The sequence below is a fragment of the Trichoplusia ni genome, chromosome 1 (assembly GCF_003590095.1).
Source record: "Trichoplusia ni isolate ovarian cell line Hi5 chromosome 1, tn1, whole genome shotgun sequence".
NCBI classification, from domain to species: Eukaryota; Metazoa; Arthropoda; class Insecta; order Lepidoptera; family Noctuidae; genus Trichoplusia; species Trichoplusia ni.
Genome location: NC_039478.1, coordinates 12,520,146 through 12,544,866, shown reverse-complemented (window position 1 = coordinate 12,544,866; position 24,721 = coordinate 12,520,146). Strand labels below are relative to the sequence as shown.

General features: G+C 35.3%; 1 protein-coding gene across 1 annotated transcript; it reads left to right on the top strand.

Moving 5' to 3' along the window:
- The first annotated feature begins 247 nt into the window (after window positions 1-247).
- On the top strand, window positions 248-24,320 carry LOC113495033 (tyrosine-protein kinase hopscotch). The gene is made up of 22 exons (XM_026873602.1): window positions 248-860; window positions 2,141-2,292; window positions 4,552-4,710; window positions 6,189-6,366; window positions 6,981-7,135; window positions 7,375-7,467; window positions 7,545-7,664; window positions 8,025-8,173; window positions 8,481-8,615; window positions 8,860-8,987; window positions 9,311-9,447; window positions 9,955-10,152; window positions 11,382-11,532; window positions 11,811-11,949; window positions 12,265-12,339; window positions 16,982-17,094; window positions 19,038-19,259; window positions 19,679-19,831; window positions 20,298-20,471; window positions 20,945-21,117; window positions 22,000-22,149; window positions 22,458-24,320. Exons 1-22 carry the CDS (start codon window positions 618-620, stop codon window positions 22,594-22,596), a joined length of 3,336 nt encoding a protein of 1,111 aa, XP_026729403.1. The 5' UTR covers window positions 248-617; the 3' UTR covers window positions 22,597-24,320.
- Window positions 24,321-24,721: the final 401 nt, after the last annotated feature.

The following is a 24,721-nucleotide window of genomic DNA, read 5'->3' as shown; positions in this document are numbered from 1 at the left end:
ACTGAACTAAACTCAATACTAATATTGTAATCCAATAATCAGTCCAAGAAGCCCTGAATATTGTTTGTTTGGATAAATAATTATAAAGTAAACCTAACATTCACGTACAACCTATATAATTCTTCGTATCCATACAATGACTATATAGTAACTTTAATAAATCATCTTTCTTATAAATATAAAAAATGTGTAAGATAGAGATTTTAAATATTTTACCTCGTTTTAATTAACCCGTGGCGTAGATAGGGGGAATAGAAATATTACTAAAGAAGTACCTCTAAGTCTAAATTTTAGTAGACCACATCTTTACTCTATGTTATTGACAACTGTCAAATACCTATCAAAGTCAAAGTCACTTAGCGTATTACGGGAAAATAGCTAATGTGACCGAAAATATTCCGAAAAATACTGCGCCGAAAGGAGAATTTGGCCTATGTTATAAATAACATTTTTTGTTTTATGAATTCAGTGCATTTTAGTAGTCCTTTGAAGAAAGATAGGGGTGTAAGATGTGTTGTGTGTTAAAAAATAGTGTCAATGTAACGATGCATTTATCAGAGTGGGTTTGAGTATTATCTCTGTTGGCGTCCTCTTGTTTTTTATGGTTCAAGTTTACGATGGCAACAGTCGAAGAGACAGTTAAAGTGGCGGTGGTGACTGACCGATTACCAAATATTATACGTTGTTCTAGTAACTCAACCGCGGAGGAGTTATGCATAATTTTATGTAAAAAGTATAAAATCCCTCCACTGACTCGGACGTTGTTTGCGTTACGAGTCAAAGGGAGAGACTATTTTCTTAAAGATAACGCCAAAGTTCTGGCCAGCACCAGGGACTATGAGCTCAGAATACGGTTCAAGGTGAGTGCAACAATAAACCAAATGTTGACCATGATATTTAGATAGCCTTGTGAGTTGTGTAATGAATATTTGATTTATGTAATTAAACTCAAAGGAAAGGGTGTAATTGAATTACAGTCTTATTATTTAGGCAATCTTAAGTTTTATGATGTATAAAAATGTTTGCAGTATTTATACAGCAGTTAAAAAACCAAATAGTAGTACAGAAAACTAGTCATTATCTTACTATTAATATTAAGCATTTGCTCTATCAAATAATATAGAGTAAAAACTACAATAAATCAAGTTACCAATTTGTTAAATAATGTTTACAAAAAATAGCAGGTTCTTAGAAATATGGGTTTTGGTATAAAGTGTATCAAAACAAGTGATGCTCATAAATTATATAAAAAAAAGTTTTGTATTCTAAATAAGTTATATTATATTGTTTACATTGTTTCAAGAAAAATTGTAAATAAGTTATGTTACATTGGCTCAATTTTTTTAATGAAATACTCCAATATTGTAGGTACAAAAAAAGATAAAATGGTTTTGATGTGTCTTTTTACACAATAACAAATGAAGTCAACAAACTAGATACATTATAATAGTTTATTTGATTTGGTAATCTTTATTGTTGTGTTAATTTGGTTTTGAGTTGAGTTTTATTTTTAAACTGATTTTTTTATGCTAAAAAGAGACACCAAGATTGTTTACCTTTCCAAGTACCTAATCAAATGAAGTATATAGTAGTAAGAATTTTATTTTATCACTGTTGTTTTACTGATGAATGTGAATTCTCTCAAAAGGGAAATTATGATTTTTGATAAATAATAATATATAAATAGTGTGAATAGTGAATCGATCAAAGTATGTTCAAGAATGAAGCTAGAAGTGGTTGGCATTGCTTTCAGTAGAGTCTTGTACCTTTAAAGAACATTGTATCCCAGTCCCAATACTGAATTACTTTATTATTGTATTCTGCATCAAACAAATCATCATTTAGTGTTTAGCTTCCTTGCTTCCAATAGTAATACCAGCTATATACTTCCCACTATAAGGCACAGGCCTCTTCCCATTTAGAATGGGGTTGAGCATTGGATCCCTACACTAGCTCACTGCGGCTTGGGAGTTCCAATATGAAATAATTTTATTTGCAACTTTTGTCTTGAGAAACTTATAAAAACACTTGTTTTTGAAGACCCTTGTCCCATGCCCTGTTAGCTAATGTTTATCGAACCCTCATACTAATCAAAGAGTGTTGCTGTGGAACAAAGTAAAATGTATCTTTTCTCCCATAGGTACCAAGACTGGAACTCTTAGTGACACTGGATGAGACTACATATGATTATTATTTCCTCCAAGCTCGTAGCGATGTATATGAGAACAGAATACCTGAAATTAAATACCCTGAACACAAAAAAGAGATGCTTGGACTTGGTATTGCTGATATGTAAGTTGTTAAATTGATATTTTTATTTATAATTTAAGTACTCACAACACTTTTACTGGACATGACAAGAAGATAAATATAAAAGCATCAATATGATACTTGTCGCTTAGTTCAGCAGGCTCATGATTATTAGACATTCAGTATTAAAATGATTGGAGTAAGGAAAGACTTTCTGCTCTTTCTCTGGACTATAGTATATAACTCTATACACACAAATTATTTAAATTAAAAATTAATGCAAAAGTTGCTTTTGTAAACTATCTGAAACTTAATGGTGATATAGAATTTATATTCTTTTACAAAACTTGACAAACAAATTAAAATAATTTTTAATAGTATAGTTTTTATGTTAATTTAATGATCTATGATACTAATTAATTCGTATATGTTTTATTTACATGTTTTTCTGACTATTGCATAGATGCTATAATTCGTGTTAAACTAAACTAATTCTATGTTAATCAAATCGTAAAATCTTAATTATGTAATCGCAACAGCAGATACCTTCATATTCGAAAATTCTGACCATTCCTCGAAGACGTAGAAGTAGAATGGAAGTTACGCGTGACGTCACCTTTATTAGATTTATAGAAATTACGCTTAGTCGTTACGTCACAAGTCTCCCTCAAAGTTTGAAACAAGCTACCATTGTCAATTTAATTGTTCAGATAAAGCCAAAAATACGTGTGTAATGCTTTTGAACACCTTATGTGTCGGACTAAATATGTTCTTATTCCTCATATCCGTGACGTAATTTACTTCAAATTATTTTCTCCAGAAACGAAGTCCGTTCTGTTTCGATGTAGAAAAATAATACCTTTATTTTGGACGGGAAAACATTAAGATTCCATTCTCTTTGAGTTGACCGGACTGCGGACGGGAGTGTCAAACTTTTACTGACTGAAACACTTCTGACTCCTTCCTTTGCCTTTCGCACCAGGGCCACGAAAACCCTTCACAACCCTTTTCAACAATACTGCGCTCCGATTCAGTATTGGTCCTCAGTCTCGCCATTTCAATACGTAACGTATTAAGATACATCTTCCGATTTCACTCATAAAATGTAATTGATAGCGTAATGCCACAGAAATTGTCAACGTCTCATTATCTATTTATCACATAGCACTATGAGTAGAACGTGATACACATACATAATTACTGTAGCAGATCATAGGTTGTTAAGAAAGATTATATCTTGTATTGACGAAGAACAATGGACTATAAAAATCTAATTACTCTTACAGCGTGCGACGCTGCCCTCTGGAATTATAGCAAATTTTATAAATGATCTTTTTCCGTATGGATTATGTGACAAAAAATTATCAGTATGTGCCCCGTTTTTCAATTGAGAATGTGTATAATTAAAAAAAGACCAAGAGGCCTTGTACTATCTTCCAAAGTAGGATTGTCGTAACACGGAGTAAAGCATCGTTTCTGTATTACTTTATTAAAATTCTTACTTAAAAATGATAATATGGTATTAGACACCAAGGGCCCTGTATAACACCGCGATAACAAACTTTCGATGACCTTTCAAAACAAGCCCGATAATATACTATAAATTATGATGACAATTGTTAAGAAACAATAAATAGAGCTATTTATAAATCGGAATTCACACGATAATGAACGGTATCTGTTAAAGTGAAGCAAGTTTCACATAAATAATGTATATTCGTTGTTGTATCAGATGGCACGAACAACTATCGTAGGTATATTAATACTTGATGCGGTAATCGATCCACTGTTGCAAGTCTTAGCAGGGAAAACTGTCGCCATTTATTTATTTTACCACTTGTTTCATTTTGAATACAGCCAATTGTTGTCTGCGAGGAGTTATCGTTCCTTAGAAAAAAAAAATCGTCTTCTATCTTATTTGTATTATTAACAATAATAAAAATCTTCATGATTACCGTATTTTTTCCTGTTGCTTATTTGCTCACGAGTAATACAACGTTGAACATACTTAAATATAATTGTATCAGAAGGTTGTATAGGGTGAATGTGTCTGCTGAACCCCTGAACCGATGTAATAACCAGGGTTAAAGTACCGACAATTGGATAATAGACCATTTTGCCGCTCACTTTTATAAACTCATTGTATGCTTATTGAATATTTTTTTATTCTTTGCAAAGCGGATAATGAACTCACGATAGTGCATGCTACATACATATTCAGTACATTCACATGTACATCCCAAAAATGGCTTTATTCCTTTATTTGCGTGACATATTGTGAATGTTGTGTTGTTGATTCAGGACACGCGCCACTGCCGAAGAAAAATTGTCGGTAAACGACGTTGTGAGGGATTACAAAAAATATATACCAAAAGTGATTGTAAGGAGACACGGTCACGTCGCAAAGAAACACGCACACGACCAACTGCCGAAACTGTGCTCCGTGGGGCATAATGTCAAGTAAGTAACACATACATACTCATTTCATTTTGTAGTTCAACTACGTTAGCCAAAATATGGTCACCATGATAAGGATGCCTAGTTCTTCTTATCAACCACATTTTAACCATATTTTTGTATTACATATTTCGGCGTTAAATTTTTTAAATACTTATCATTTAGTACAATAAGAAAACTCATATGAAGTTCCCCGCGCTACGATTAACAAATTTTTGTCAACCTTCAAACAATCGAAATTGCTTGGGACACTGGTTCCCGCGACCACGTAGTTAACCACAAGAAAATACGATACGATTTGTTATGTTATATAAGTAAACAACGCAAATTTTCATGAAACAGACAATTTAACCGAAGAAGAAATCCAATAAAGGCAATACAGGAAATATTAGAACTTTTTACACGATACTTCGCATACAAAATGTAAAGTCAAACTTCATTGTATCGCATCGAGTATTTGTGGCTGCATTCAAGCGCGACTCTTTTTGTGTTCCATTTTTTAGCTAGCTATTATTCCTACTGTACCTCTGTTGTAGGACCGTTGATGTCTGGTACACATTTATGAGTGATATCAATTTAGCTCGAGATATCTTGATTGTATATGGACTTGAATTTTTGCGGCAAACCCAGTAGCAGTTTATCAGACCTGAGGATTAGGGCAAATCCTGACTAGCGAAATGATGATTCTAGCAGTGTGAAATCATTTAAAACATATTTTTGAAAATTTCAAGTTTTAGTAATTCTCAAAAGAGAGCTCTATAACTCTTTATTCGTATAGTTTTACGAAGTAGTGAGTAAAAGTAGCCTGAGTCTGTAGGTATAGACGTATAACCGGTTCGACGACGGCCAAGTTAGTTCTTATCTCCTCTAGTACCCCGCTGATGAACTTAGCGCTGATATCAACACTGAATTACTGGCGGGAATTTACGCTTTTTAGTTTAAAATGCAAAAACATACGGATATTCCATGATGAAAATACGTATTAACCTCGTACTAAGATAAATTAATAGTTTTATCAACGATCTAAGGTAGAGATCTTAAAAAAAACTTTGTAATAAAGTTTTTGTCCAAGCTAGTAGCTTTCGTTGTAATTGAGCCATGAGCCAGCTCGTTAAGTATTCAGAACCTGATCTAGATAGTATAGTTGGAGATTGTAGAGCTGTTTTTAGCTTCCATCCTAGGCCGGCGAATGCCACTTATGCTTTTTAAAAGCATAGCAACTTTGGCGTTTATAATATTTGGTATCTTCTCATAGTAAAGATCGAAATCTTATTAATTTCTGTATTGTTTTCAAACCTCCAACATGTTCTAAAGAAGACTGACAATTGTTAGCGTTTTCCTATAGTTCTCATCCGTGAGTCCCTCTCAGAGTAGGTACCTAAGACACAGAAATGAAAATATTTCATTATAAATATGGTTAAATTCTGAACAGCTCTTATTTTCGTAAGTCCAACATCTTAAAAAAACATATTTTTTTGCAGCTACATAAAGAACTTGTACTTGCAACAACTGTACATAATGGCCCCTAACTACTTGGCGGAGGAGTACGACAATGTTCTGTGGCAGAACGGCAACGATGTGACCCCGGTGCGGATCGTGGTGGCACCGTTCCACCCTCACCAGTCAGGCATGAGGATGTATAACACGGTGAAGAGAGAGGTGAGTTTGTTTGAGGACGAAAAGCAACAAATTTGGAACACCAGTTTCTTTTTGTTTAAGAGCAGTTACTTTAGCATGTTAGGGTTTTTAAGACTTTGAGGTTGTATGAAGAGGAAGCATAGCATAATTGGATGGAAAGGATTTTTTTTAAGGCAGTTACTATAGCACATTCGGTAGGGTTTTTAAGACGGAAAGCAGGTTGTATCAAGAGGAAGCATGTTTGGATTTCTGGGTTTTTGGACTAAAGAGTATGAACAACGAAAGAAATACGTAAAGTATTGTGACATCAGATGTTGCTACTTCTATATCTCCTCGACGTATTTCACTAAGTTGTTAATTATATTGTAGCTTTAAGAAATGTATGCTACGTTTTGATACAACATCGCCCTCAATGGCTATAAACCGCCTAATCGTTTTATTATGTAACATTACCAACTAATACAGTTATTAATTTAAAATCAACACCAAATTTAGATAACATTGGCGATCAAAAACGCTAATTAATGAAATAATTTAACAATTCTCTGTTTATATTTTTCCTCTTAGAAAAATGTATGTATTTCTTTACTCAAGTGATAAAAATTGTATGCAAATAAATATTGTCATCGTTTCAGTGGAATCACGTATGTAGAATAGAAGAACTTATTTATTTGACGAGAAACGGGGAAAATTCTTTAGAAATATCAAGAAGAGGTACTCCGTTGTTTTTTAAGTTTAAATCGGAGGAACAATTATCCTCGTTTATATCGATTTGTGACGGATATTATAGGTGAGTTGAATTTATTCATTTTGCTTATTTTGTATATTTATGCAAACACAACTTGCTTGTGTTAATACAATTACTATGATTGTCGAATGTATATAATATTCTACAATTTTAATTATAATAATATACTGTAAGTAAAATTGATCGATATTTGTTTGTAGTTTATTAATAAGTTGCATATACCGTTTTTACTTACTGTTTAAATATGTAGTTTAATTTACGAAATAATCTTTATCCAACAGATTAATGGTAAAATGGACGTTTAATCTATCGAAAGACGACGAAACGCCCTCGTTAAAGGAACTACAAAGAATTAAATGTCACGGGCCGGTCGGGTGAGTGTCGAGGGGTGCATATTTTATGTAATTACTTCGCGGAAATTCGGTTATTTAAAAACCCATTAACTTTACAGGGGTGCGTTTTCTTATCGTAAGTTGGAAGAGAAACGCGCAAAGAAACATGGCTGTTATATATTGAGGCAATGTCAGGATGACTACAATGTTTACTATTTGGACGTCTGTACTAAGAACAGGTAACGCTCTTGTTTCAAACGTCGAACAGTTTTCTTTGAATGTCCAAAGATGGGACAATGTACTTCAGTACTTGTAACAAGTTGTAATGGGCAATTAAATCTTGCGACTTTCTTTTGTTTTTGTTTTCCTTTACAAACTTTGCGGCTAGGCGACAACACCGTTCTATAAATTACAACATAATTTAAAACTAAACACAGAGAAAAGAAGCGCTATGACTTACAATTCTTTACAATTTTTGACCTCTTTGGAGAACGGAAAGGTAAAATTTCTGTTAACAAAACTATAGGCGTCAACTCCGGACACATACACATTCATATCTTGCAATTTTCTTTGTTGTAATACAATTTGTGTATTTACAGTACAACAGAGACATATAGAATAGAGTTCAAAGGTCACTGCTACGTGGTCAATAATGAAGAGTATTATAGCATTGAAAGGCTCGTAGGATGTCATCAGAACCCAGAAGGCAGAATATTTTTGAACGAATGTATACCCCCCTCAGAATATGGTAAGTCTTAAGTAGCAGGTTCTTATACATATATACGTAATTTATAACGTGTAGAAGTCTTTGCAATTTTGTCAAATAAATAATCTCACATTTTTGGCTAAAAGAGGTGCCCTAACTGGTGTACGTACTATATCAAAACAACATACACATACATACATTTTCGTTTGATTAAAAAAAAATACCTATTTGATTAAAAAAACAAATAATACATGGTTAAAAAAGCAATTAAAAAAACTATTTTTTTACTCTAGATACACAATTTTGAACTTTAAAAATATGGTTTTTAAGTAATGATTTTCAATTGTAGACAAATCGCAGCTGTTACTGTGTGGTGAACCAGTGAAAAGGGGCGTACGTATTGACCAGGCGGAGTTGCAGGAAATTCTTAAGGACAACAGGAGCCCGCGGTGCTTGCCTAACAAAGATATTCTATTATATACAGGTATGGTATACAAAACACATATATGGTCATTCTCACACACCAAATTGTTTATTATGAAGTAAATATATAATCTAACGGATGCATGCCACATGTGGACTTAATGGATTGATTAATTAATCGTAAAAAATATATATTTGAAACACAATAAAAGCAACTGTTTATATCCTCTAGTTTTTATGTTCTGCTTAAAAGGTGAAATTATATAATAAACTTTAATTCAAACTTTATTAATACTTTTTCTTAGGTTCGGAAAAGGTCGGTTCAGAAAACATAACAGCGACATACAAAGCTTTATGGCGGCTTGATGAAACTAAAAAACTTCTCGTGGCTTTCAAGACGCTGCAGAGAGAGAAGGCTAATGATCATCTTAAGGTACATCTTTTGAAATGTGTTAATTTCTATTGTACGTGGATTATTTATATTTAAGTCCTGTTACAACTAGGCAACATTATCTCCAACTCATAATAGACAAAATTATCCCTAAGACTTAAACAACAAAACTTGACAAACTTTTTGTTTGTAATTCCAAATACCAGTTATATACTTAGATATTTCTTATAGAACTAAAAATTTAATAAAAATTAGAGACACCTCCCCGATAATCCCTCAAATCTCATTCAAAGTCCTTTTTAACAAACCTCTATGTTGAACTTTACATTTTAATTCAGTTGATTAAATTATACATTTTGTAACAGGAATTCGTGGAGTTGGCCAGCAAGTGGGCGTGCGTGCAGTCTAGCTCGATGGTCCGCCTGTACGGAGTCACGCTCAGCTCGCCGACCGCGCTCGTACTCGAGTACTTGCCATACGGACCCTTTGATGATTACCTCAGGTATGTTTATGTAGGGGAAATGTTATTGAAAACTTTAGAAAGAATGGTTAAGAAGCAATTTGATTTGTTAAGGTTTTTGGTTTGTGTTAATTTGAATAGGTCTGAAATGGTGTTTTTCTTTCGTCTTAATGAGGTTTTGATGAGTTGGCGATCTTGTGATCTTGTAAATGTTAGTTAAACAATTAGAACTGTTCATATTGAAATAACTCGGTTTAAAAAGAAATTATATTTACTGAACGCACATATAACGCTCTTTTCAGTCAAATTTTATTTGTGATACCCACAGTCAGATAGAAATTCTCAATATTTAGGATTTGTTTTGGTAAATTACTACTATTACTATTTTTCTTGTACTCCAATTTTGACTGGTAGCGAATGCTTCAGGCATTAAGTCCGCCTTTATACATGTATTATTTGTTAACGTAATTGGTTATCCGTGTTAGCATAAGAAAATATAAGAAGTGATGATAAATAAAATATTTGATCGTCTGTCTAAAATTGGTTTAGAGAGAACGAGGACCGCATAAAGCCCCTCCACCTGAAGAAGGTGGCGGCGGGGCTGGCGCGCGCGCTGTGGGACCTGTCGGAGGCGGGCGTGGTGCACGGCTACATCCGCTGCCGCCGCCTGCTGCTGGCCGCGCACGACGGCGACCGCATGCTCGTCAAGCTGTCCGGGCCCACGCTGCGACACTACACCAGCCAGGAGTAAGATACAAGTGTATTACTAGCTTTCGCGTGCTTCAGGATGGATTTCAAAGGGTAATATAAAGGTCTACTACAAGTTCAAACTCTCTGCTAAGGGATTCTGTGATTCAAATAGAGTAAAAATAGTAAAATAAACAAAAGTTATTATATATAGAAAGATATAATATCATTAGTGAAAACTTTAAATATCTGGATATTACGGTTCATGAGTTATTGCATGATGACAGACGGAGATGCTTTTATCCATTGGGTTTGGCAATTGTAAGCCAATTAAGAACTTCGTCTTTTTTGAATTAGTCCAATTTATTAATGAAAAATAGATTTCGTGCCTAATTTGTATCTAATTTGGAATTATAATCTGAGAGATAGAAAGTGGAGTCTGTGTTTTGTGATCTCTAGAAAGGCTTTATTGTTGGCTTAAAGATGAGACGGAAAAACAACTGTACATATACGTAACTATACAAGGCAGCATGATATTTTAAATTATTCACTATTTTATCTTATTTTAGTAGTCGTAAAACATGAGGAAACCCATGTCAGACTATAAATCTGTAAAGAATTTGCTTAATGGCTTAATATTAATTAATTATTCAATATAATGTGCGGATAGTCGTAAAACAGAAGTCGACAAGTAGTTGTTTGTTTTAGAAACTTGTTTAGTAGTCGTAACTCAAGAAAGTTTAATTACCTGTTATAATAATAATTTGTTAATTTTGGATAGTGTTGTTTCGATCAAAAACTGTAAGGAAATCTGTAAGGATAAATGTAAAAAAAATATAAGATAATTTAATAGACGTGGGAAGGTTAGAGAGATTAATAGCGGATTTTTATATCGATGAGGCACTTTTAGAAAGGAAGCTACGGTTGAAACTGTCATAGGGAAAAACAGGCATTAAAAAGTACGGCTGTTGTATGGGCATCCCTTTACCTCAAATATTTTAATGCGGTTTTTCATGTGCCCAATAGCCCAAAGTATTTTGTCCGTAATTGTTTTCTTCTTTTCGATCCGATTATTGTTCCCTGTATAGCTTTTATAACAAATCAAAATTTATATACCTACTCTGTGAGCTTCTTAAAGCAGGACTAAAACCATTATGGAAGAAAGAAATATAATGAGGATTATAAGCTATTAAAGAACAGGCGCTTTGTCACTTACACAATTGAAACATATGCTACATTAACAGCTCATAGGAGTGTCCGAAATGTTCATGTATGTCGTATATTTGCAGTGTCCATTGGATGCCAGTTGAATTCTTCTCAGACATGAGTCTGGCTAAACGGTCGGTGATGGGCGACATCTGGGCGTTCGCGACCACGCTGTGGGAAGTCTTCTCGTATGGACAGTCGCCTACCGAAACTAATCCAGTTTTAACAGCGAGGGTGAGTGATGTTAACTGTACTACAGTGTTATTATATGATATAAGTTCTCGTGTTTTATTTGTTAGGTATACAGTTTTGGGAGTATACGTTTCCTCAAGATCGCGCGACTGGTTCTAATTTGTGGTGGTTTCTTAAAATCGCTGACAAAATTTAGTTAAATGTATGAAAGTTGCCCAGCGACAGTTTATTTACTAAAGTTACTAACAGATGGCGCTCTGCGAAAAGATAAGTTTAATTATGTAAGAGTGATAGTCATTATAATTATGTATGGCGTATAGAGTTACGAGATGGGCGACCGGCTGCTGCGGCCGGCGCGCTGCCCGGGCGAGGTGTGGGCGCTCATGCGGCAGTGCTGGCAGCCCGACCCGCTGCGCCCGCAGGAGATCATGCGGGACATGAACCACATGCTGCACAGGGGTAACGACACGCACACACACACAATACAGACTATATGTATATGACAAAGTTACAGGCGCACTCAAAACGAAACAAAACAAAAAGATTATTCTAAGTGGGTCACTGCCTATGTCAGTTTCAAGTAAAATTTAAAGACCAATATATATTTTTGAACATCCAAGTGTAGTTTTTCAAAGTTTGTTCCAATTACACTCTGAAACTGCCCATCGATTTTTCTCTAATGATGTTCCAAAAAGTCAAAATTAAAACATCAAAATGAAAAATGATTCGCAAAGAAACATGAAAAATGAGTTCATGGATTTATATTTTTTACAGAATACGTCCCGATACACGAGTACGAGGAGCCAAAGATATCTCTTGAACATATGGAACATACTGAAACTGTGTCAAGTAAGTATTAATCCCACCAAAAACATTAAATGTAAAAAAATGCCAAGTCTCTCGATGCAGTCTTTCCATCGTAAAAAGTTTTGAGATCTCATAGAAGCCAAGTCCTATTCAAAATATTTTGTAGTTATAAATCAACATTTAGTAATTGTATCAATAGTTTTCTTTATATTATAATTATAGTGACTTGGCAATGAGCACAAGAAGAAACAAATAAAACGGCATATTTGTAGGAGTTGAAAGTTACACACACCGCATGCGTAAACATTAATATCACAAAATTAATTTTCTTTTGGTTTATCCGTGTCGTCCCAACCGAATTTCGGCAACGGCAGTCAGTCTTAGTGTACTCTCGATTCATTTACTTTCATAAAGCGATGGCCCGTAAGGTATTCTTAATTATTGTATTGGAGCATGTAGTCGGTAGTGACCATCATGATTCACACATAACAAATAATCTGATCACTGGTCTCGTCAGTAACATTTGCACATAATTCCAGGCATCAAGCAGCTTTTAATTTGTGCTCATTGCCAAGTCACTATAATTATAATATAAAGAAAACTATTGATACAATTACTAAATGTTGATTTATAACTACAAAATATTTTGAATAGGACTTGGCTTCTATAATAATAATAATAATAATAATAATAAACTTTATTTTCAGACATAACATCCATAGAGTTAAAATTATACACAAACAGTTACTTACAATACAAATAAAATAAAAACGAGAAGCTTAAAATTAAAATTAAAAAACAAAACACTTATTTTACATATCTGAATGACGGTCTGTGAGTCGTCATCCAGTGCCACATGATAGGGCTGTCAACCCTACTCGCCACAGTAGCAACGAGATTGTTGGAGCTGTCGCGCACTCGCCGCATCAGGGACGCTATTCGTGAGCGTATTATACAGTGAAAATCAGGTATACCTGCCTCGGCAAACATCCCTGATGCACTGCAAAAGCGCGGCAGCCCCACCATAACCCGATACGCGTCATTATATTGGACTCGCAGGGCACTGTACGAGCTCTGTGTATAGCGGACCCATAGGGCACACGTGTACAGCGACTGGCAATACGAACGAAACAATGTTTTCTTGACATCCGCTGAACATCGCGCAAACCTACGGGCCAACATATTACACCTAACTGTCAATGCCCTACGCTCCCTCTCAATGTCCATATCATCTGTTAAATTATCGGTGACCCAATGTCCCAGGTATTTAAAACGTGTGACTCTAGACAACTCGACGCCAGGGACCGGCCGGATACTCATTGAAAGGGTTTTTGAAGGGGTTTTTTTAAGCGCTTCAAGAAAAAACCCTATGACATATGTTACACCTTCGAACGGATTACTGTAACCCTGTTCCGAACAGGTTACCCTTTCACTACCCTGTAACACTGTAACAGGGTAACCCACTCCAACCTAAGACAATGTAATATGCACTCTTTATCATAGACATTAGTTTGAAAATAGTATAACCACGAGCGCACGTGACATCTTACCGCCCAGCGGCGCCATTGTTGCATTTACCGAGCGACTTGTAAACATGGAATAAAAATCATTGTGGATATGACCTTACAGTTTAATTTTGCTTGTCGCACATTTCAAACGTTGTGATATATATTTTTCGTGTCTATACTTGTACACCAGGGTCGATAATTTTTAAAACCAAAAAATAAAATAGTAGGATCAAACCCATTAGAAAAGTAGGGGAATATTATAAAAATGAAAGGAAAAATAATTTACGGGCGATCTGAGGTCGGGAAGGGGGTGGGAGTGACGTTTGAAGAGTAAAAAACGGTTTTTCTCGATTTCCGGCAAAAGTAAAATTCGTATCAAAAAAAGTCAAATGGCAAAGTTGTAGGTAATAAAAAGATCTAAAACTTTTGTGTTTACATTTTTTTCACATAACCTCAAAATTTATGTGAAAGATCCAAAAAACCAAGATTGTGGTTTTTTATTTTTATTTTTTACAAAAATTTATTTTTGTAACGAAATTTGGTGAAAGCTTACTTTTTTGTGTCCCAAATACGCTGTAATTTATTTGATTAAAAATATTTATTTTTTCACCTTATTTTGAATTAATATAAAAAAACACTAATTTTCAATCGAAAATTCACCCGTCATGTCTTCTCAGAAAATGCAAAAAATGAAAAAAAACTTGATTTTTTTTTAAATTATTATAAATAATTTCATCTAAAAAATTTGATTTGAGGTTTTAGGCTAGGTATATAAAATTACGCTGCAACTAATAGGAGCGAAGATTTAATGGAAAATGCGGCAAATACGGGGAAAAATATCAATCTTCGAGGGCTTTCGTTCAAAAATTCCTAACTTATATCTTCTAACCACGCGGACGAAGTCGCGGGCAACAGCTAGTTACCTATATGAAGTTTCGCGCGTAGGTAGTTTGTCCGAGAGGCGCGAGTCGCGGCGCGACACGTCGGCGATAGAAGAAAATCAGCTGTAGTCTTAGTAAAGCAATGAGGGGCCGCTAGGGTGCAAGTATGCAGCTCAAGTTTAGTGGGTAATTCAGGGTAACACGAATAAAAGCCTTTCGTGAAGGTAACCACTTCAAAGGGTTAAGTTATTGAAGGGGTTAACCCCTTCACGTGGTTACCCTAATGAAGGTGTTAACCATTTCGCTGGGTTTCGAGGATGTAACTCGAACAAAAGGTAACACTGCGATATGAGTTACCCCGTGTACGGGTTACCCTGTCAAACGGCTTAACTCTAAAGTGGGGTTGTCCGGTCCCTGCTCGACGCCCGCCAGTGTAACTGGCGGCACATCGTCGTAAGTCTTATTTCCGGCCTTGAACACCATGAGTTCACTCTTCACGGCGTTATACCTGAGTCCGTGAGCCACCGCATAATCTTCACAGATTCGGACGAGCCTTCTCATAGCACTGATTGATGGGCTCAGCAGCACCATATCGTCGGCATAACTAATATTGTTGACACACTGCCCGTCGACAGAACATCCAATACTGGCACTGCTGAGCTCACAAATCAGTCGGTTAACATACAGGTTGAAAAGCTTGGGCGAGCTCAACCCACCCTGCCTCACCCCGCATTCCAACCTGTATGGCTCCGATAACACTCCTCCCCCCCACCCCTTCTATGAGATCTCAAAACTTTTTACGATGGAAAGACTGCATCGAGAGACTTGGCATTTTTTTACATTTAATGTTTTTGGTGGGATCTCATTTATTTTTTGTAAGTGTATTTCTTTCTTTTTTTTTAGGTGTCATAATTTCTAGGACTTCAGCTACTGCTTTGCTTAGAACCCATTCTCTATCTCTATCTCTTTTGTTTCTTCTCTGAGACTTCGTTACTTCTAATGTAAACAAGCTTAAACTTATATATATATGCATATATATATCTACTAACTTACAAACTATAGCTAAACTAAACTAAATAACACGTAAAGTTCTCCGAATATCAATTATCACTACAATATTTTTTAGTTTCGAAATGGTTTTTCATAGACAGGTGGCGCTATCAAATGAAAATTATCGAATTATTCTGAAGTACTACTTAGACTGCGCTTTGTAACGAAACCATAGCGCGATTCAGACACGTACAACGCCATCTATCGAGCGCGCATACAATATTTATCGCAATACAATGGAGTTTTAGCTTTATTAATTTAATGAATTATGAATTTTATGTATTAATTTGTATTAATGATAGTCTGTGTATTACATTTATATTATTCTTTTCTATTCTATGTATGTATTCATCCAATTGAATAGGTACTTAAACAACGAACAAAGTTAACAATGCAGTCAAAATCCATACATAATGTTCTTGCCAAACCGCAAATATAAAATTGTTTTCTATGGCATATTATTTTTTAATGTTTTTATAATTTTTCCTTTATATGTGGCTAAGGACCTATCTTGGTGCAAAATTTGAAGTTTCTAAGTCTGCTAGAAGTACCTTAGATTTTTGATGATCTGTCAGTGAGTCAGTGAGTGACAAAATGGTGTAACTTTGATCGACCGTAACTCCTAAACCATTAATTCAATTGGCATGTAATTTCGAACTTAAGCTTGTTCTAATGCCTACTATTATTCCCCGAAAAGCTAAACTCCTAGCTTTGTCCACGTCGAAGATACAGGGGGGGCGAAACAGCCGCGAATCGCTTCGAGAAAAGATGGTACGGCCGTGCCCGTTTTGCTCGAGACTTGGCAGGGGCACTGCCGTGCCCTCAGATTAGTAGCAATTAAAAAGCAAACAAAATACTGCTCCTAATTGTCGAGGAACAAAAGGCAAATCAATCTTAACGAGATTAATAATTGTCGGTATATTTATTATTCAGCATTTTATGAAGAGTGATATTCCAAAATATCGCTCTTGATAAAAAAAGTGCCGAGTGGTTGAGCTCACCATACGGAACCCAATTAGCAGGACGTATCGCGGGTTCGATCCCCGCCTAGAGCAAAGTGTTTGTGTGATCCTCTTGAATGTTCGTGAGACTTTCCGCGACAAAACGATAAAATTTTAATCAACGGGCATCGTTTAAAAAAACAACTATTAACATAAGCAGTTAAATTCAAGAAGCTAATCAGGCAGAGACATTGAAATTATAAACCATCGTAATACTTCTTAACAAACAATCTGTGCTTCCCAGGTGACAGGTTCATCCCGAGCGAGTTGAGTGACGCGGGTAGCAATAAGTCATTGATATCTGACAGCAGTGTCCTGTCCATGAACGGTACCATGTCCGACCAGTACGATAACCCGGTAAGTACACGGTTTAAGAACTCATTTGATTGTTTGTTTAACAGTCAGCAACAAAGTGGAAAGGGAAATTTTGTTGACATAGCAGTTTTTGTCCAAAGAGGTTTGACGATATACATCAACACTTGAAAAGACATAAAATTTACAACATTTAATGTTACTTAACGAGCTATCAATCTATTTAATTGTCATGAATAATGCATGGTTTAGTAGTATTTTTATGCTGTTTCTTAAATAATGTATCCTTTTCTAAAGCTTTTCATTTGATCTTCGTGAACGGACTTACGCGAAACTTGGTATATAGATAGTTTATAAACAGGATTAACATAGGGTAGTTTTCATCCCGATTTATGATCTCGTGGGATCATTTTCGATTTGTAGTAGGCGGGCCCGCGAGCAACCGCCAGTAATAAATAAGGAAACAAACTCGGTATCATTTGTTTACTTTCTTCTCGTGAATGTGTTACTACATTTAAGCATTATTGTTCGTTAAGATTGCGTATGTGACCTTGTTACCCACACGCTTGACTTCTGCGGTTTAAATAAACTGATATCACACGCTATCTCATTATGAATTCAAATTACTTATTAATTTCAATATCTTGTATGCAAACAAAACATACGTCATATCTTTCATAGAATATATCTTTTATAGATACTTGTATATACTAGGGTATTCCCTGTCGTAAGGTGCTAAATGATAAAACACTTTCCCTCTTCAAAAAATACTTTTCAGTTGTAGTTGAGAACTAGTTTGCAATCTGCGCTCCAACGAGGCACAGGCCCTAACTGAGAAAGCCTATTAGACTTACATAGCGCTGTCTCCCTTCCACAATGACAAAGATTTCAATTTTTTTAAGAGCTAATAGTAAGCTGAGAAGGTTATAGAAATGAGACGCTACTTACATATAGTGTAATGTAGTCATAAGTACAGGCGCTGACATTTAGTTACACTTAAAATGAATATACACTACACTTTTTTGTACCGCTAATAATTGTCAAAAAACACTTCATATGTAAGCGTGATATTAATTATTATTCTTGCTAAAGTAATTAAAAAGCGTTACATTAAGATGAAATATTCAATTTAAATAATAAGCTACCGAGTTTGGTGATAACTTTATGGGGGCGATGCCATTAATGACTAGTATTTTACATAAATTTACATCTGTTATCAGCTAAGATTGTTTTTTTAACATTTTAATCTTTTCCAGAAACTTTATTACTCACATACTTTTTAGTATAAATTATTTTTAGTTTATCGACTGTGAAATGAACTTCATGAAGTATCATTCGATTATTTTATAATAATTTTCTTGCGAATTTATTTATTCGGCCAAGATGGATTGATGTTTATATGAGTATTTAAGCAAAAAGATAACTTCTGAGCTACTAAATCTTCACTTAACTTTCAATTGCTTACAGTATTTTTTGAAACTTAGGTAAACAGGATAAAACTAGAGAAGCTGTTCTATTTCTTTCTATACCATAGTAAAGAAAAATTATGACGATTCTAATACTTGGATCACAGCTTTCATGAATTAATAAATAGATTAGATTAGAATATTCTTTATTGTACACCATGGATTTATGTAGCAGTAATTCTTTACAATGGCGGTCTTATCGCTAAAAGCGATATCTTCCAGTCAACCTTTGGATGGACAGGAAAATTATCAGTATGTACAGAGGTAGATGGTGCACTATTGTTAAAAACATGTAAAGGTATACATAAACATACATAACACAGAAATAAGAAATAGAATGAATACATACAATAATAAGATAATCAGTGTTTGAGACGGCTACTTTAAAGAAAGGAGATGGTCTTTATAAATATAGTATTGTTTATCACAATCCTCTATCAAATCATTGATTATTTGTTAATGTATACAAAAACCTAAAGATTTATTGTTCTAGTTTTTAAAACTTGTAATCTGTTACCACAGTTCGCGGACAACAAAAGCTCAAACTCTTTGGAGAGCATGAATGGCCTTCCTTACGCTCTCCGCGGTGAGTTACGGTCGCGGTCGAGCGGCAGCGTGGCGGGCGCGGCGCGGGCCATCGACGACGACCTCGATGATGATGCTACCCCGGCGCCGCGGCTTATGGAGAGCATCGTGTCGCAGGGGAAGACCTACCTCGTGACTCTCACTAAGAAGATTGGTAGTGTGAGTATAATACCAGTCTGTGTTAATGTCATCTGCTACAGTTTCCTTCCTGAAAGATGTTCGAGTTTTATTTGGTTCTGAAATTATAATGACCGAATTCACAACATCCGACATTACTCCCTCTCAATTCATTAATTCAAATCTTGTGAATGGTATTGAAAACTTTGTGTGTTTGATGTTTGGTCTCTTTTGAACGGATTCATGTGGAAGATTTTCAAATGTAAGATTTTAAAACTCGTGCCTTGGATAAATCATAATTTATTTATCTAATAGAATCCTTTAGGGGCGAGAGTAATAACTTACATATACACTAACTTCTCTACGGTTTTTTAAAGGCACCATGCGTTAGACTTGGGAATACCCACATTAGGCATTGTAATAATAATGAACGAAATTACAATAATTAACATTCATTACAGGGAAACTACGGTCACGTTTTCAAAGGTTGGATGGAGCGTGACAATCAAGAATCTCAAAGAAGAGAAGTGGCTGTGAAGAAGTTGACGCGGCAAGCCTCCGAGAGGAACGGCACGTTATATGAAGACTTCAAAAACGAATTGGAAATTATGAAGGTACACATACATTGTTCTACGAATTTAAATAGTATCGACACTTGTTGTTAATTCAGGAAACATATATTCATTGACTTATATGTAAATCCATATTAAAATCTGCTGGCTGAAAGCGTAGGGATATAACGGTCTCGTACTGCCTAAAAACACCCCTTTTTTATCCGGGTCTTTCACCGCCCTGGGGAAAATTTAGAGTTTTGCCGGACTATACCGGCTAGAAGAACCGGAGTGCTTCATACTTCTCTTGTACCAGAGACTACGGAAACGCGATGCTTCAGCGATGCTAGTGCTATGGCGATCCTAGGCAGGGACGCTACTAGCTAGCTGCAACATTTAAGTCTAAAAATACCCCTGTTTTATCCTTTATCGCTGCAGCGGCATATATCTGAACCCTGATCATAACGATTTGTTTTACCATGCTGTGCCTTAGCTGTAATCGATACATATATATGTATTTCATGTCCAGTCACTGCAACACATCAACATAGTGGAGATCCTGGGCTACTCGTGGGACCACGGCTCGGACGTGCTCATCGTGATGGAGTACCTGGAGGAGGGCTCGCTCAACTACTACCTCAAGTTCCAGGGAGACAAGCTTCGTATCTCGCATCTGCTTAAATATGCTAGGGATATCGCAACGGTGAGCTGTATATCAAACTTTTTAAGTAATTGTTTGAATGTTCAGTTGTGACTTGAAAATTAAAGCCAGCCTAATAGTTAGACTACTTAGTCGAGGGTTACACAGGTCATTATCACCACATACACCAATTTCGAATTCTTGTGCGCATTACAAAGAATATAATTTTTTAAACTGGCAAACATTGAGTTTGATAAGCATTTGTGTGACCCACGAATGCTAGTTATGATTCTAGGTATCTTTGTACATCAAACTTGAATATTTATAAATTCCCCGCTATACAGGGATTAAATTACTTAAAAGTAGAAAAGCTGCGTTTTGCTAATTTTATTGCAAATATTAAATACAAACGTCTATGTAATTATCATGAGGATCAGAGTCATCGGCTATTTTTGTAGCATTTAAAAAAATGCACTACCTACTTATTATATTTTATACGCACTTCATTTATTAACCATGATTATTGCCTTCCTCAGGGTATGGATCACGTGTCCGCCAAAAACGTGGTGCACCGCGACTTAGCTACTAGAAACATTCTGGTAGTGAACAAATATCACGTGAAGATATCGGACTTCGGTCTCGCGAGGATCATTCCGAAGGAGGAGACCGCCTACAGACTTAAGACTGAACGACTACTGCCTATAAACTGGTGAGATCTTTACACACAATCATTATTATTATGATTATTTTTAGACTAGAGGATTTAACGTCACTTCTTAACCATTTTCCGTGTCCCAAGTGTCATATGAGAACATTTTCTATTGTTTAAAGCGAAGTAGGTGTAACATGATTTTGTTTGTGGAAACAGTTGCCGCCCTACACCATGTAGTGCACTGCCACGCTTCCACGACCGCAATAAAATAAATGTATAAAAGTGATATTACTAGACCTGCTTGGAAAAACTGTCTCTTGCTTAGTAAACCATCACATAATTAAACATTTAATTAAATATCGTAAACATTTGCAGTAGTAAGCCTGTACCGTTACCATGCGAAAATAATTAATTGGTGAAAATTTTAAATCTTAATTTATTCGCAATAAATTTAAATGTCAGTAGATTAATGCGTAGATAAAGTATGTTTATATGGCATTTTATTTAACTTCTTTGAAATACACTAAGCTTTAACGGAACTGCTTGGTATATTTTACATTTTGTGTTCCCATTAAAATAAACAATCTTGTTAATTTAAAGTAAAAGCTATAGACGCCTAAAACTAATGATTCAATTTTTTTTTGGTAATTAGCTGAGGTGGCATGAAATGGGATGATGCATTTCAAATTTCCCTTTCGAGGCCAACGTTAATGCGATTTTTACGTCTTACGGTCCTGGTGGAAACGAATTCGCAATTGTTGTGTAATAAGTTGACTGACCAGATATGTTGACAGATATTATTCTCCTAATATGAGATATTAAATGGTAGTTGTTTGCACGTTATTTATTAGGCAGACAAACGATTGATAACACCCATACAATTACAAATTACACGTTTATAAGTATACTATCATTACTGTCATATGTCGTGTTCCCCAGGTACGCGCCGGAGTCCGCGGTGGAGCCGTGGCACTTCTCCACGAAGAGCGACGTGTGGTCGTACGGCGTGACGGCGTGGGAGATCTTCACGCGCGCTCGCCAGGAGGTGCCCAAGTTCAACGTCGACCGGCCGCGCGAGAGGGCCTCATGGTACGTAACCTACATATAGTGTTACTTATTTTAACCAGCTCACGGTTTCCCACTGCTGGGTAAAGGCTTTGGGGGAGCCAAATCTTTTCAAGATTCTCTATCTAAGGGGACTTAGACTCGCATAGAATGTGATATAAGATATCGTTATCTCTGTCTCACTTGCTGTTAATATACAAAATGCATCTGGCCCTAAACATTTTTATCTTTATAGTCTCATCAAGTATAGGAATGTAATGTATGCTTGACCTTCTGCAACTTCTGCTTCTGAAGAAGTTTAGTAACAATACATGTGATTGCTCTTTTTCCAGCTTTCAAATCCCGGAAGGGTGTCCGTCTGAGATATTCAGGCACCTGATGAAGGACTGTTGGAATCTCGACCCGAACTTGCGACCCAAGTTCATTGACCTCGTGCATATGTGCAAGCGATTTATGGACGAATACAAATGAGCATTTTATTTTGTTTGTTACACGTGATTGCTTCAATAACGCACAGCAATAGTTGATAATTGCGACTTTTATGAATAATTGTCAACCAGCATCAACCTGTGATGACGTCTGATAGTATGAATGGTATCTGTATATCAATATGTGTTGAAAAAGCTATCAATAAGTGTGTGTGTTATTGATAAAATGTCTGTGTTGCCACCCTATATGAGTTTTGAGAAATCGTTACAAAGTATTTTGTTACTCAGACTTAGTACCAATTTGAAATTTCATACAATTAATTGGAATAGTTTTGGAATGAATCTGTTAGTTAAAATATTATATTGTTGTATATTTAGAGGCCATATTTCACGATATGTATTTTGTTATATTTGCGCTATTGCACAAACTGTATCGATCGATTACTGTTTAAAATGTAAGTATGTGTTTTTGTGGTTCCTCGAAGCATTTGCCTTAGTCCTGTATATTATTAACTATTTGTAAATATTTATACACGAGTTATTTTAGACTGTAAAAAGGATTATTGACTGACTGACTGACTGACTGACATATCGACGCACGGTTAACGCACTAATCGAGCTGAATCCGTGGTTTTTTCATCCAGGATCGTTTTGATGTTGTAGTTTTACACTTATATAGCATTTTTTGTTTAATTGACCCCTATTTCGGTGTCATGATAGGTTTTTCGAATATGTCACTATTAGGTCGTAAAAATACCTGTTTTCAAGATTCGTTAAATTTGAGATTATTATTAGAAGGTAAAAGTTTATACAAACCTTGACAGAGGACGAAACCAACATTCAGACACATTGACTGCTGGCGAAGGTTTAATATTAAATTATTTCACTAATATTATGAAGGGTGGAATCTATTCTGTCATTAAGAAAGTGCTGCTATCAATTTTATTTCACCCCATAGCTTGTATATTTCAAATCAATTAAGTATGATGTTAAAACTTAACTTTTGACGTAATTTTTACTTGCCGTGTATAATTGTGACTAATTTCAAAGTCAATTTTAGTGTAAGGAATGTTTAAAGAATCATTTTTTTTTATCAATTTCGCTAGTCTAACTAATTTAAGTCTTAAAAACATGTTATTGTTAATTTAACTCATCTTTGCGTATGGCGCCATGTGTAAGTAAACCTTGTAAATATGCAGTGACATTGTCACACAAATAAAAGTTTCAATAATCACCAGTCGCGGCCTGCACACACAGTGTCACAAGCACAGATGAGTTGAACTTCCTGCAAGTTCGTGAAATCGATGTTCAATTGTTAAAATATATTAAATGTGTAATCAATTATAAATAGGTGTTGATGATCCCGTGACGTGATTGTGACGATCGATGACTGTACCAAGAGAACTGTTGTCAGTGTGGAAGCGAGGCATCGCATTATACCGCGCGTAGTAGCTCGCGCTATCTTGCCGTCTCGCTTCCGCAACGGCAGTAGTCATACTTCTAAAGCTCATAGTAAGTGTGCAGAGTTTTTTGAGTTAGAGTTTTGTGACAGAAAATCAGGAGCGTTTTGCAGAATGATCACTTCGATCGTTTCACTATAAAACCAAAGATGATATTAAAATATGAACATAAAATCTAGAGAACAATTATTATAAGATTTATTGTGTATATTTCTCTTTTAATTTAAATTTTATTCGTAAGTTTTGCAATTCACTGTTGTGACAAATAAATGTAGTTATAAATTTTAGTTAGGTACAAAAATATAATCGGGTAATTAAAACTTTTATATTATAATTAATTTTAGAAATTTATTATTGTTTAGATGTGATTGGGAAATATTTTATAAAATTGTTTTTGATTATAATTTTTTCGCAAGAACGCGTTGAATGTGATTAAGAATTGGTATTGTGATGACATAGACTGAGAAATCGAGATTCGGTGCTAAAGTAGTGGGATTAGAGTTATCCAACATCAGACGTACGTCTGTATGTCTGTGGAGAACTGCTTCGATCTGTCTGCGAGAGAGAGAGAATGACAAATAAAACAATTATGTACCTTATTTGAACGAAAACCTGATCTTTATTTATATTCTTAAATATTTTACAATCGAGTGTTCTTATGAATTAGCTCAACTTGATAATTTTGATGAAATATTAAATATGTATTGT